The sequence below is a fragment of the Anser brachyrhynchus genome, assembly GCF_964034855.1.
Source record: "Anser brachyrhynchus genome assembly, chromosome: 17".
Classification (NCBI taxonomy): domain Eukaryota; kingdom Metazoa; phylum Chordata; class Aves; order Anseriformes; family Anatidae; genus Anser; species Anser brachyrhynchus.
The window spans coordinates 11,239,033-11,253,474 of NC_137710.1; the positions used below are offsets into that span (position 1 = coordinate 11,239,033).

At 49.1% G+C, this 14,442-nt stretch overlaps 2 protein-coding genes and 1 long non-coding RNA gene across 5 annotated transcripts in view; 2 read left to right on the forward strand and 1 right to left on the reverse strand.

The window, feature by feature from the left end:
* The window catches only part of SPPL3 (signal peptide peptidase like 3), a 57,621-nt gene extending 55,388 nt beyond the window's left edge, over positions 1–2,233 (forward strand). For both annotated transcript variants that reach the window (XM_080559059.1, XM_080559058.1), the window contains exons 10-11: positions 25–134; positions 894–2,233. In XM_080559059.1, coding sequence (XP_080415185.1) covers positions 25–134; positions 894–965 — 182 coding nt within the window. In that variant the 3' untranslated portion in view covers positions 966–2,233. The remainder of the gene's footprint in view (positions 1–24; positions 135–893) is intronic.
* Positions 2,234–2,784: 551 nt separating this feature from the next.
* Positions 2,785–7,970, forward strand: LOC308179228. 2 transcript variants are annotated; one of them, XR_013940288.1, is made up of 2 exons: positions 2,785–3,610; positions 4,503–7,970. It is a non-coding gene; the product is annotated as an uncharacterized lncRNA (long non-coding RNA). The 2 variants fall into 2 exon arrangements; XR_013940289.1 differs by having other exon boundaries at positions 4,506–7,970.
* Positions 7,617–14,278, reverse strand: ACADS (acyl-CoA dehydrogenase short chain). The gene is made up of 10 exons (XM_080559057.1): positions 14,134–14,278; positions 13,730–13,893; positions 12,031–12,180; positions 11,710–11,821; positions 11,151–11,302; positions 10,704–10,874; positions 10,027–10,164; positions 9,661–9,756; positions 9,395–9,451; positions 7,617–9,011 (listed from the first exon to the last, which is right to left on the reverse strand). The coding sequence occupies exons 1-10, from the start codon at positions 14,183–14,185 to the stop codon at positions 8,859–8,861; spliced, it is 1,245 nt and encodes a 414-aa protein (XP_080415183.1). The 5' UTR covers positions 14,186–14,278; the 3' UTR covers positions 7,617–8,858.
* Positions 14,279–14,442: the final 164 nt, after the last annotated feature.

Below are 14,442 nucleotides of genomic sequence, written 5' to 3' on the forward strand. Positions count from 1 at the left end.
TATAGGCACTTTTTTCTTTTACAGGTCTATTAACTGCAACAGTAGCTTCTCGTATTCACCGGGCAGCCCAGCCTGCCCTCCTGTATTTGGTACCTTTTACTTTATTGCCGCTCCTCACCATGGCCTATTTAAAGGTAAGATAGGGTTATATATTCCTGGCAGGAAAATGGGGGTCAGCTGGAAGCGAGTTCAGTGCTCGTGCACTGGGCACCGGTTCTCACAAGGATGCTGCATGCCATTGCTCCTCCTTAACAGCCGCAGCCAAGAACTAAGGTACTACTGCTGCTGGGGAGGATCTTCATTTTGGAGGACTGAGTAACAGACTTGTTCCTGAACTAGAAAATAATCTATGCATGTAATACTTCTGAGCTTGTTTAGTTTATGTTTACTTGTACTTTAAGTGTTGTTTAATTAAATAAGTGAATTTCTCCTCACCCAGCTGGTTCTGAAAGAAAGCGTTTGCGCAAAAGCTGAATAGGGAGAGGAGAGGCAGATCCTTATTTACCTATTTCCAGTCACCTGTTCTGAAGTCAAATTTTAAAATATTAACCTTTACTGTTTCAGGGCTATTGTTGAAATACACATCTAGCACTCTAGATTGAAGCATAAGACAGGGCAGAATTTTCCACCCACATAAAATGGTTTTCTGATGGGAAGGAAATACTTAGGTCAATCTGTTGCAAAAATAAGGCATTTTGACCTGACGTGGGAAGGATGTGTTTTATGGCCCTTATTGTAATCTGCAAAACAGGTGGAGAATAGATTTGCTTTAAGATATGCTTACGTGCATTTTATGTATATACGTGTATATATGTGTATTTTTAAATATGAATTCTAAATGGGCTTTACGGTTTCTGAGTGAATGGTCCTCCTGCTGTTTCACTGCTGTTTAGGGCGATCTACGTCGCATGTGGTCTGAGCCTTTCCACTCCAAGTCCAGCAGCTCCCGTTTCCTGGAAGTATGATGGAACAGACAGAAAGTGACCTGAACTTCTGCCTTGGTCCTTTTCACTTTAACTCGTGGCTTTGTCATCTCCTAAAGCTGGACAGGCTGGTACTTGGGAAGGTACCAATTACAGGACTTGTATGAAAGGACTTTGCATTGAAAGGAGGAAAAAGAAAAAAAGCTAAGGTTCTGGAGCTCCATGCGACTCCGTATCTCCCTGCAGATGTGGAACTGGGGACCCTTTGTGCAACTGCAGCCACTTTCCTCTTTTCCTCACTCTAATGGATTAGTACCAGACTATTACCTATGTGAGAGAGGAAGAGAGACTAGAAACTGAAAACGGCTTGAAGTCGTTCAAAAACTTGTGAACACTAAAAGAAAAACGGTTAGGCAAACTGAAGCTTCTTCAGCAAACGCTCATATACATTGGGACCAGTTTCCTGTTGGACTTCAGTTTTGAAAAGAACTGAGACAGAAGGTCTTCTGTCACAATATTGTTTTTTTGTTTGTTTTTTTTTTTTGTTGTTGTTTTTTTTTTGATTTATTAAATATTTCCTGTGGTGTGAGGTTACTTATTAAATCCACAGACATTGAGTGACTTCTTGCAGTAAACATATAAAAATTTGTTGTAACGAGTTATGTTTCCACCCAGATGTCATGTTGCAGTGAAAAAGGGCACGATTTTTATACATATATATATACACACATATAGATATATATATGAATAAATAAAAAGGAAAACCTGCTAAGATCATGCTATGTAGCAGACAGGGGCTTGCTGTAATTTTTAGCATGTAGAGCAGTTTACTCTGGCTTTCTTGTATATGAATCTACAATGAGCTGCTGTTTTTCTCCCCCCTCCTGAAACTGAACCTGCAGTTTAAAAACAAGTGTAGTATTTGTATTGGTTGTACTCACGGACTTTAGGGGATATTTGATTTTGATCAATGTAGCAAACTAGGGAAGAAAAAAGTTGAAACCCACCCCTGTTGGTTTGAGGGGGGAGGGGATGGGAAGGGTGTCTTTTTTCTTTTTTTTTTTCCGTTTTTTTACAAACAGCTCCCTTGCAGGTTTTTAGTAGATCCTTCTTGACCCAGTGCATGTATTATAGCAGCAATTGTCTTTGTGCTTTCTGATCATAGTAATGTATCACTTGTAAATACATTTTTTCTATTTTCTATTTTTTTGTATTTTTTTGCATTTTGTTTCATTAGTGTGCTGTATTTTTTCCATGCCCCTGCCCCTTAAAGAAAAAAAAAAAAGGAAAAAAAGAAAAAGAAAACTGTCCTTTACTGTTGTGACTGGTCAGAGTTTGTGTGTTGACTGCTTTGTACCTGACAGCCTGTTAAAATGTGTTGTGTTGTTTTTTTAAGCCAGCAGTTCCAGTTAGGTTAATTTATTAACTGAACGGCTACCCTGAGATAACCAGAACTTTCGTCCATTAAAATATTCTGCCAAATTGGGTTTGGGGAGCTCTGCTAAGCTTGTACCTCTTGTTAGTTTGATGCCAATAACTGCTAGCTGAGCAGAAGGAAAGCAGGATGAAACCTGACTGAGCAGTGAGCTCCCTCGGGGTACCGCTGCTTGCAAACAGGTAAGGGAGCTTCGGTGGAACCCCCGATCCTTTCTGCTCTGTCCATTCTTACAAGAAGAGCAAATTCAGCATGGTAGAAAATATCATCTGGCCATGCTTAGCAATGCAGCTGTCTGGCCTGTTTTTAATTAACGTTCTCCTCTCTCCTCCTCAGGCAGGTCTGTCACTGCTCACGGGCCCTGGGGCTGAAGTGGCCGAGTGGCCCCTGAACCGTCTGTGAGCGCTCTGACACAGGTAGGGCACGAAGAAATGTGGGAAAGCAGCATGGCAATTCGCGGGGGGCTCTAAGGTTTTTGAGGTGGGTTGGTGGCAGGGGGGATGTTGTGATTCTTATTTTTTCCCCCAGTTCCTATCTTTAAGTCAGTTGAAAGCATTTCCTTTAGCATGTGCCTGCAATGCTCATCATCAGCTAACTCGGTTTTGATGAAGTAAATCTTTTTTAATTAAAAATTTGCATTTACAGTTAATAGCAAGTGTAGGAGCCCAGACTTGCAGTCAGCTTGGGCCAAAAGGAGGACGTTGATTTTTCAGCTACACACCTCGAACTTAAATTGAACAAAATATTGATAAGGGTGTTTAGAAAGAAAAAACACTTTTTTTTTTTAAAGTGGTAGCAAGCAGTGGGATAACATCTCTAGATCCCGTATCCAACTGATAGTAATGCACATCTCAAGTGCTTGGTTTTTCCTGGGAGCTTCCTCCTGCCTTTAGAATTAAAATAAATGGTCTTTCTCTGGTTTTGCAATGGCATTTTTTAGTCCATTCCAGGAAAGCATCCTATGAGTGATTTTCTACACTTAAAAGGCATTCTGGAAAAAGTTCTAAAAGTGTAAACTGACAAATGCTTAATGAGAATTAATTTAGCTTTCCAGAAAAGTCTTGGCCTTCCTCTTTTAAGCTATATTGCCTTGTGACACTGTGTGAATCCGACTTGTGCCAAGATTGCAAGTCGCTTGCACTTTACAGCCAGTCGGGTTGTAAACGCAGGCGTTTGTTTCTGAACCTACAGGTGGTGCCTGCTGCTCTGAAATGAGTCCCTGGCTTCCCAGGTGGATGCTTGCAGCTGCCAGGTGAGCAAAACTGAACTGACAGGTGGAATAGCAGCCACCGCTGGTAGGAAGAGGATTTGGTGCTTTGGAGGGGTTAACTGAGGCATAACTGTTCTAAATACGAAGCTGTTACATCTGCAGAGGCGCAAAAACATTCTCCTGTTATTTATTTGAGTAAGTTAAAGCTGTAAAACTTTGTCCCACAGCTCTCCTGTCAAGAACACCTCAACTTTTTGGGTGGATTAGAACAGGTTCCTACCTCAGCACACAGCTGCTGGCACCCTGAGGAGACATACGTACTTTCTGGCCTTGTTTCTTCAGCCTGGCCAACTGCACGTTTTCTCAGATCAAGGATGAAACGATAGAAACTGCTGGGTCCTTTGGCTTTCTGAGGGCGCTCTAGGGCCTAGATTCCCTGTCCCTGTTGGGTCCTGCTCATGCCTTCTTGGTTTTACATTTTGTTACACTCCCTCATTAAATACTTGATACAAATTCGTGCAGTGTAATCTCCAGCCATCTGCTCTTTCTTGTGAAAAATTGTCAAAAAAATATTTTAGAAAGTATTTGACTAATAAAAGCTTTTATGTAGGAGGTTAAAAGGATACTGGCAATAAAAAGTGATTGATGCATGCGTGTTTATAGCAAAGTTAGGACAGGGACCAGAATTGTGAAATGCAAAGCTGTTAAAAGTTCTGGAGCCGGTTTTCTGCTGTGCCTTTGGGAACAGTCAGCTTAGAAATGTCACTGTTTGTCTCTTGAAGTTTTCCCTAAGGTCACACCCTTAGTCTTGAAAAAGATTTTGAGTTCAGAAAAGACCTGGGACTGTTTCACCGGCCACTGCAGATGAAGTATTTTACAACACTTCTATACTTTTACAATACACGCTGGTAATTCTGTGTCTGTGTTGGCCCAGCAGGAACAACCTGTGAAGCCTCGAATCCGTGCCCGGACCTCTGCAATATCGCATGGCGCTGCCTGCACAGGCTTAGAAACACATCGGGGTGCCAGCGCTGCGGTTTCCATCGTGTCACACCCAGAAGCCATTTGTGGAGATGAATGTTTCCTGTCTTGAGCGTGGGGGTATGGTGTGTTCTCAGAGAGAAGGGGAAGGAGTCACTGAAGCAATGAGGAAACACAAACTGACTGTTGGGTGGCTTCCCCAGCTCAGGGTTGACCCTTTTGGGGAGGGAAGGGGATGCACGGCTCCCAGGTATTTTCGTACAAGTAGTGAGCATGTAGAATTTGATATTAATGTTTAGCTAAACAGCAGTAAGCTGCATTTTCATTCAAGTTGTAACACTGCCAGATTTTCTTATCTCTATTCCATTTCTTCTTGTTATTCTTACAAGTATTTTGCCTTTTAACTTCAGCCTGTCTTTCACTTTTGTTATTTTTTTAAGCCATCCATGATGCCTAACAAAACCAGAATGTGTGATTGTGTTGTCCGTGCTATTTAATGAGGGCTCTCCAGTTAGGCAGAACAAAATTTAATTTAAAATCAAAATTGTTTGTCCTATTTTTCTTAGCAGTAACGCTGTCAGAAAAGACCAGTAGAAGAGAAAGTGTTGTGGTGTGAAAGCAATACTGCGGTAACTTCAGCTGAGTCCCAGCAAAACATTTCATACACTGCTTAAACATGGAAGGCTGAGGGCATTGCTTGGTTTTGTGTCTAAGTTGTGTGAAGCTGACAGAGGTGAGTCCCATCCCTGTGCTGGTAGGAATGGAGAAGTCTGAGAGAGGGCTCCAGGCTCCGGCAGCTCCTCGGTGCCACACCGGGCTGCAAGGCTGGGCCAGGAAGGATGTGGCTAACGCCTGTGCTCCCCAGGAGGAGTTCTGTGCTTCTCCCCTGTGTGTACTCAACTGTGACAGCCCAGAACAGCTCGTCTTCTCCTTTAGTCTGCTGAGAACTCATGAAGGGATTGTGAGCCATATATATATGATACAAAGTGCGTCAACTCTAACTGGTGAGTGAGGGGAAAGCAGCTCCCCGTTCCTGTAACTGTTTCTTCTGCTGAAGGGTTTGTGTTAGGGCTCCACAGGAACTGCTGGAGCAGGAAATGTCAGACAGACCTGCTGCCGTCGTGTGATCAGTCCTCCTGCCCTGGAAACTGATCTTCAGCTGGTGAGTTTTTCATCTCCAGCTGGAAACTTCCAAGGTTTCTCCTGCTTCATTCCCTGCAGTCTGTGTTGTAACCGATCTAATGTACATTTAGACCATTTGGGGGGCAAAAGTGTCCTTGAAAAGTGCAGCTGCACCTTTCTTTCCCATTCTAACTTGCATGTGACCCGATTTTCACATCTTGGTGCCTTAACTTTGCAACGTTAGCTCAGTTTGTAAACTGACAAAAACTTTCAGCTTCAACCTGAAATAGAGCCTTTTCTGAAAGGAAGCCTGGCCCTGCCCACCCTTGCCAGGGGAGCGCTCTGTCTGGGGGCGGCTCTTTGTAAGAGCTCTCTATTCAATGCTGCTAAACTTGTTTGTGTTTTGCTCTCTCAGCAGTTCCCTTCTGTAACAGCCCCAAGGAACAGACGCACATGTGTTAAAGCCAAAATTACCTGACAGCAGCAGAGAGGAGTAAGATCTCAGCACCCAGCTCAGGAAAAAGCCAGCTTTCTGGGAGCTCTGTGGAGGTCTTTGTGTTCAACTGTGCTGTTTAACCCAAAACATTGCTGAGAACAGTGCTCTGAGACAATTACAGATCCCTGTCTGAATCTGTGGCAGCAGGGAAGGTATTGGAAAAGCTTTTGTTTGAAAGACTTTGCACCCTTGCAGCATGCTTGTTTGTTTATGTAATAGCAAAAGGGAACTCTGTAAGAGGCTCTGAACACATTCCTAGGCTCATGAAGCTGATTGTCACACTGTACCTAGACCAGTGATTTTTGACCAGCTGCACCCTTGCTGTAATTTGATGATGTGCAATGTAATTTGATTACAGCCTATGGCAGAGGTGCAGCACTCAGCAAATTGGCATCAACTATCAGCTGGTAGCCTCAGTTAACGTGTTCGCGCTAGGTCAGCTGTTGTGCTGATGCCAGAGCCAGCAGGAAGCTTGTTAACAAGGCACGCAGCGCGCTCTCCAGTTCCCAAAGGTGGGCTGTGGTCACAGGTGCAGCAGCAGGACTCCCTTGGAGCAGGCAATTACTTCATGCTGCCCCTGCATTCTCTGCAGAAGGGCCACACGGGATTCTGGTGCATGCAGGTTGTAGCTTTTAGCGGTGTGCTGATGGCTGAGATGTTCACAGCTGATCTCCTGCTTTGGTTGGCCACTGTGAGCATGCGGGGCAATTCCATTCTGCTCTGAAGAGAAGCAGCAGTCATTTAACGGGGGTAAGTGAGGGGGTGTGAGGGGGAAGAGGCACAGGCTGAAAGCAATGAAGGTGTGGTAGAGCAGATCTAAGAGAAGCAGCGAGATGAGGAGAAGCAAAACAGCAGCAGGTGCGCCCTAGGAGTGACTGTTCTGGTTCACTGGGGCTGCAGCTGGACCTCACTGTGTGAGGTCAGAGAAGTCGAGCACAGAACAGTAATGGTGCGGTCCTAAAGTCTTCCCTTTCTTGCAGCAACCAGGCCTGCAGCACCTGCTGCAGCTGAGGGGAAAAAAAAAAAAACAGCCTTGTGTAAAATAATCTCACTTGCTCCTCCACGGCCATGCAAACAAGCCTTCGAAGCAGTGATACAGGTAGACGGCAAGCCCGAGGAGTGTCTCATGCCTAGAAGCCTTTCATAATTCACAACATAGGTGAAATCATTGCCTGGCTCAGTTTCTGGTAATTGTTGGGTCTGAGACCTAGGAGGAGACCTAGGAGGAGAAATGCGAAGCTTTGCCCCAACATGCCATTGCCCTCTAGTGCCCTGCAGAGGTATTTGTGTTACGGGGCCCTCTGCACTAGCAGACACCCTCTGCAGCTCGAAGTGGTGTAACTGGTGTGCGCAGGCCAGGATGGTTTAACGCGGCGATCTCATGGGACTGGAGAAACTATTCTACATGAGCTCACATTTGAACTAAAAAAACAAAGTGGGGAGGGGTGGTCCTTTAAAAAAAATATCAGGTTTTATTTGTCTTCTCTGCTCTCTTTTATGTAATATAATCTTGCTGGTTTTTTTTGACATTTTTTTTTTTTAATTTGCCACGCAAATGACACCACAGGAAAATAACCATTTACATCTAGTGTATGCATTGTTTGGACAAGGGTGTGGGCCACACAGGTTGTAGTCTTAATCCTGGCCCTCTTTTCCTGAGTTTAGAGCGTTTTGTTTGGCTGTTTCATCGTCTAAAGGTTAATTTTTTGCCAAAGATTAAGTAGTTGAGGATATGTGCTACTGCAAAAGCTCCTTGGTAAGGCTTTCTGTATCACCTGTGCATTTCCCAGTTGTTGCCCAAAATACATTATAGACTAAAGGCTGTTACTGCCACTTTGTGCACGTTCCTGTTAGATAGTTGTTTGTGGACTAAAAGCAGGCTGGGGAACATTTATTCTCAGTTTCTTGTAAATATGTCTGAGCCATTGCAGCTTTTCTATACTTTGCTTTTACAGCTGCAGCCATAAGGTCCTGAGCAAACTGGCTGAGGGCTGTGCTGCGCAAGATGGGTTTTTGTTTTCCTTACCTTTGTTTTTACACCCACACACGCAGCATCACAGCCTGGGTCAGAGCCCTTTGTAGCCCTTTGGCAGTACCTGTGGCCTCCCCTCTAGCTCCTCGCCTGCTGGAAGTGGGGAACAGTGCGCTGCTGCTGCTGCTGCTGCACTTCTTGCTATGGCCTGCGCTGCACAGGGAGCCCACCACAGAGCATCCGCCACCTAAAATTCCTTATTCCAGCAGCCAAGGCAGCTTAACCTGCAGCTTGGGGCAGCACAGGGAGCATGTCCCAGTGCCTCGAACCTTGGCGCTGGCTATCACATACCACGTGTGACAGAGCCTCACGAAGGAAGCAGCAGGGAAGTGCACAAGGATCGCAGCTGACTTTACTGAACAGCAAAGTCACTCGCTGTGCTACCACTGAAAAACACTCTGCTAGGAAAAGGCCTGTGCTCGCCTACACACAGGGTGCTTCCTCCCTCCTGCACTCAGGCCATTGCTTACCAACCTAGATAGGGCCGTCCATGCACCATACTTTGTCCAAAGAAGAATCAGCACATTTTTAACACGAAGGGCAGTTAATCACTGGTGAGGAAAACTTCCATCATTGTCCTCCTTCATGAGGGCCAAGACTGGACTGCTGTTGTGCACCGCTAGGAGGCACTTTGGGGCAGCGTGGTGCTCTGAGGTTCTTCAGCCACGGTAAGCCTTCAGCAGTTGACCTGCTATCACCAGTCTTTGGATCTCACTGGTCCCCTCGTAGATCTCAGTGATACGAGCATCACGGTAGTGACGTTCTGCTGGCATCTCTGTCACATAACCCATCCCGCCCAAGATCTGGATGGCCTGAAACGAAGGCAGCAGGTTAAAAAGGCAGCAGGTCAGTCCCAGGACTTTGTTCTCCACAGCCCCCATAAAAGGAGCTAATCCTGCTGTGTGCATACCTGGAGGGGGCACATGAGGCAATTACAGTTGCTGAGTAAACAGGATTAGAGCTGGTTGTAACAGCAATGACAACCCAGGCAGCAAATGAACTACTTCAGGGGTAGTTGTTAGTTCTTCCATGGGTAACCCAGGGGTTCTTTTAACTATTTTTTTTTTTAAAGACATATTCTAGCAAAGATTGATTCATCCTCTGCCCCCCCCCCCCCGCCCTAGGAACTTTCCTCAGCTTGCTGTGTGAAATGGGGAAGGACCACAACCCGGCTTCCAGCATGCTGTGTAGTTACCTGATGAGCGATGTTTGTTGCAGCCTCTGATGCAGCCAGCTTAGCCATTGCCGCTTCCTTTGGGGAAGGAAAACATCACTGAGGATGCAGCGATCACAAAAAAGGGACGCCCCAGTTGCATGTTTAACCCACCTGCTGGTGGTTAAACACCAGCAGCACTGGCTGGGCACGAGCTGAGTGCAGCGCTGCTGTACATCACACGGGTTTCTTGCCTCCAGCCTGTGCCCAGAGCTGTCACAGCTAGACAGATGGAAGGGTGACAATACCTTCGTGAAGGGCTTCCCATTGTCTTTCAGCATCGCAGCTCTCCAGGTCAGCAAGCGTGCCCCCTCCAAGGCCACAGCCATATCTGCTAGCTTAAACTGCAACGACAAACACTGCCTTTGGCCGAGGTGGCTGCCTCTGCCTGCACGAGCACATACACCAAAGTGTCCCACCTCTGAGGCCAATACTGCTAGAAAAGGAGCGCCTCCAGCTTAACAGTCTAACGGTTTGAAAACATAAACAACTACCTCGCTTACCCCAGTCAGTGCAGAGTGCGCTGTGCCCCCGGAGCGAAGTCCCAGTGCCCACGTGCATTTTTCTGCCAACCCCAGCAATGTGAGCACCTGACGGCTCAGGCTACCTCATACCTGGATGGCCTGCAGCTTGGTGATGGGTGACCCAAACGCCATCCTCTTCTCAGCGTAATCCACAGCACAGTCCAGGGCTGCCTGCGCTATTCCCAGCGCCTGGGAGGCGATGCCGATCCTTCCTGCATCCAGAGTTTGCTGAGAAAGACAAAATATGTGTTAAATCAGGTCATAACTGACCAAATGGTACACACAGACGCACACGCAGACGCATAGACAGACACAGACGCGTGTGCCTTGGCTCTGATTTCATCCACCTTTAGAGACAAGCCAGGGCATGCCCTGTGCACCCAGGACAGCTCTCCTTGGCCAAAATATTTAGGGAAAATGCAAAGTTTTCCCTTAATCTATGGGTACAAAATGGGAGGCTAGAACATGAACAGATGAGAAAAATTAAACTAAAACCATCCCTGCTCACACCGTCAGCATCATTCCTCAACCAGAGAACTGCCACGCTGGGTCTATGAAAAAAGCTCTGTCAAGGCTCTGTGGTAAATTCACGGAGCTCTGTGAATGCGGTCTCACGTGCTGCCCAGAAGGGGCTATGCCTAATGTTGCAGCTCACACTGGCAGCTCTCATCATCATTATCCTAAGTCTGAAAATGGATTTGGAAATGGCCAAGCTGGGGAGCTACTGCGTCACACAGCCACGGCTGCAGCGCTGAGCCACCTCTTACCATGGCGATTTTGAAGCCCATTCCCAGCTGCCCCAGCAGGTTGGCCTTGGGTATCCGACAGTCCTCGAAGATCAGGTTGGCTGTGGAAGAGGCTCGGATGCCCAGCTTGTCTTCCTTCTTCCCCAGCGACAGCCCCGGGGTTGGCATGGGAACGAGGAACGCGCTAATGCCCTGCAACAGGAGCCAGACTCTTAGGAATGGTGACGACTTCGCACCTACCTGGGTGTCAGCAGGCTTCCTGCAGACGTTTTTCACAGGAGCCATGGGAACAGAAAGAAGGGGCGGGCCGAGGAAGTACAAGAAAGCCCGCACACATCAGCCCCGCTCTGTGCAACGCCTGCACAGCTCGAAATACCCTGCATGGCCCCCCCCGAACCCCTTCAGAATGGTGCTCCCATCACTTCCTTTACTCCCAAGCTCTTTTCCCAACCGACTCGCAGAACACACCTTGTGCTTCAGGGATTTATCTGTAGTAGCAAACACCACGGTGGCCGAGGCGTCCCAGGCGTTGGTGATCCAGGCCTTGGTGCCATTCAGGACCCACTCGTCACCATCCAGGCGTGCCACTGTGGATGCTGCTCCCGCGTCGCTGCCATTTCCTGAGCAAGGCAGCACAAAAACCATTCAGGCGATCAGCGGCAGCCGATGGTGCAAAGCCAGCGCCTGCCTGCAGCCCTGCTGTCAGCTCGTGGCACCACCTGGAACTGCGTGGTGTCACCACTGTCACTACCACCCCTCCCACAGTGGCTCCAAGCAGGAAAGGGAAAGGTCAGTGGCAGAGATGCCGCCATCTCCAGGGCTCTGCTCGCACAGAAGGGATGAAAGTTTTCAGCATGGACTGTGTGGTGCCACACGTACCTTGGGTGCTGAGACTTCATTTAAATGAAGTGTTATAACCCACCTGTCTGCAAACTGTTACAGTCTGACAGACCTGAAGTCCATTCTAAACCTGACTAAGGCAGGTTACCCTACGTCCTTTGCAACAGCACGGGAACAGTCACAGCACCTGGCTCACTAAGAGCAAAACATCCGATTTTATCCCCACTGGTGAAGGGAGCGATCCACTTGTGCTTCTGTTCTTCAGAACCAAACTTGAGTATTGGCCCTAAATACAGAGACTTTGAGAATGGAGAGCTGAGTTAGTGCCTGCTGAAGGTATGAGCAACCTATAAACCCCCAAATATCTCAGTGCTCCCCAGCACACCAGAACCCACCACGGGAACAGCTCCCCTTTCTCCCATTTCTCCCATATGCCCCTCTCCAACCACCACCCTGGTGCTGGCTCAGTTCCAGGCCGGTCCCTCCGGCGCAGCCCCGAGGCACTTACGTTGTTGACGCTGACAATGACGCCCGTGGACGCGCAGCCCCTGCTGATCTCCTCCACCGCGATGGAATAGGCCAGGTAGTCGAGGCCTGCGCCTTTGTACTCCTCCGGCACGTCCATAGCCAGCAGCCCTAAGCCACCCATCTTCTTCACCTGCACGGGGAATGGAGAAGTAAGGCGCTCTGCTCCCCCAGCGTCCCAGCAAACACATCATGCAGACAGACGGCGATAAGGACAGGCCATGGCAGGGCTACACACAGGTGAAGACGTGCTAACTCCTGGTGAAATGGGAACGTGGCTGAGCAAACTGGGAGGTGTCCCCAGTGACTTCAACAAGAGCTGTACGTGGTCACTGCTGGCTAGGGTGAGCTCCTGCTCAAAGGAAGGAGCCCTCTATAGATGAGATAGGCAGCTACAGCCTCACCAGAATTTTCTCAGCCTCCCACCAACATTTTCCCCTCACGCTACCCCTGTCGGTTGGAAGCCCTGCATGGGAAATCTAGCTGATAAAAATCGTCAGAACTTTACCTTCGAGTCTGCTGTGCTTCAGCCTAGGACTGCACAAGGAAAGAATTTTACAGAATGAATGACCCACAGAACACTTCGCAAGAAGGCAGTTTTTCATTCCCATTATAGCCAGGTCTCACTTTCCTGAGAATTTAATTGCTGGTCACGTTCCAAATTATTCCAACCCCACCTTCCACCCCTGGCTTAATTCAGAGCACTGTCTCACTCTACATCCATCTCTTATTAATACCTGGCAATATACAAGAGAAAAACAAGCTGTCCTCTATTTTTGTATTTAAAACGCAATATAACAAATTTGGCCCAATCTTTTGGTGTTGCAGAAGTAAGTGTATTACCAGGCTCTGCTTGCTTTAATACAACCTGTGAATTTTTAAACAAATGTTTTTCGTCCTGTGCAGACACCCAAAACACTCATCCTTCACTTCAAATCCAGAAGAAGGATGAAGGATGAAGCAGCTAGTTCTACGCATGTTGCTTTATCTTAATAAATGTTGCTTACAATTTGAATTTTCCCCTACGCATTCATGTGAAAATGTTCAAAATCAAATGTAAAAATCTCAGGTAAGACCAGTGAAGTAAGATGGCAGTTGTTTCTTCCTTAGAACAGATATGACTTTCCTGGCTCTCTTCCTTACTCCTTAAAAGGAAGGAGGAATGTAATAGAAGGAATACAATAAAAGGAATATAACAAAACTTGCACGCCTCTGATACTGCTTGCTTGGAGCCTTTTGGCTAACGTAACTGTTTATTTTTCTTGGGCTTACTACTTCACCACAATGCAATAGGTGCATCAGTCTGCTCAGCACAGCACAGACTTGCTGCACTGATTCGCACAAGCCACAGTTTGAGCAGCACCTCCATTTCTTCACAGCCCTAGGGGATGACCAACATCTGCCTCCTGACCTTTTCTCTCCACCACCAGAAACGTGCTCAGTTCTCCTAGGGCTCCTCACTACAAACCACGTTATGGCTACGTACGTGCAACAAAAGCGTTTCAACGACTTGAGAAGGCAGCTTAACGAGCATTTCCCGCTATGAAGGACGTGCTGCAGAGGATGTTCCGTGCCAGAGAAGCCCAGGAACGTCTCTGCGTGCTGAGCACCAACACAGGCGGTGCTCGTGTTACAACGCCCGTGCGGGTTCTGCTGCAGGCCGGGGGCCGCCTGTCACGCACCTGCTGCGCGGGGAAGCGGTGCTCCTTGTCCAGCTGGGCCGCCAGCGGCATCAGCTCCTTCTCGGCGAAGTCGCGGCACGTCTGGCGCAGCATCAGGTGCGTCTCGGGCAGCTCCACGCTCTGGTACACCGTGTGCAGCCGCCGCAGCCCGACCCAGGGCAGCGCTGGGAGCGGGGCAAGGCGTGAGGCGGCCCCGGCCCGCCGGGGGGTGACACCGGGGGGTGACCCCGGCCCGGCCCGGCCCGGCCCCAGGCGGCGCTGCAGGGCCCGACCCCGCCCCTCAGGCCCTGAAAGGCACTGGGGCACCCCCCCCGCCGCCCCCCCCGTCCCGCCCGGCCGCTCCCCCCCCCCCCCCCCCCCCCCCCCGGCCGCTCCCCCCGCCCCGCCCGGCCCCCCGCCCTCACCCCGGGGCGCGCCGCGGGACAGGGCCAGGGCCGCAGCCATGGCCGCCGCCATCCCTCAGGGCAGCGCGCACCGCGCATGCGCCAGATGCCGAGGGCGGGGTCGGCTTCGCGAGAGGCCCCGCCCCCATTGCCGCCTGGCCCCGCCCCCTCCCGGCCCCGCCCCCCGCCTGGCCCCGCCCCCTCCCGGCCCCGCCCAGCGCCCGTGGAGACCGGGGGGGGGGGGGGGAGGTCACCGGGCCGGGCCGGGCCGGGGCGGGGCCCCCCCAGGCGGCAGCAGCCCCAGGGCCGCGCTGCGAGCCCCGCCTGCTG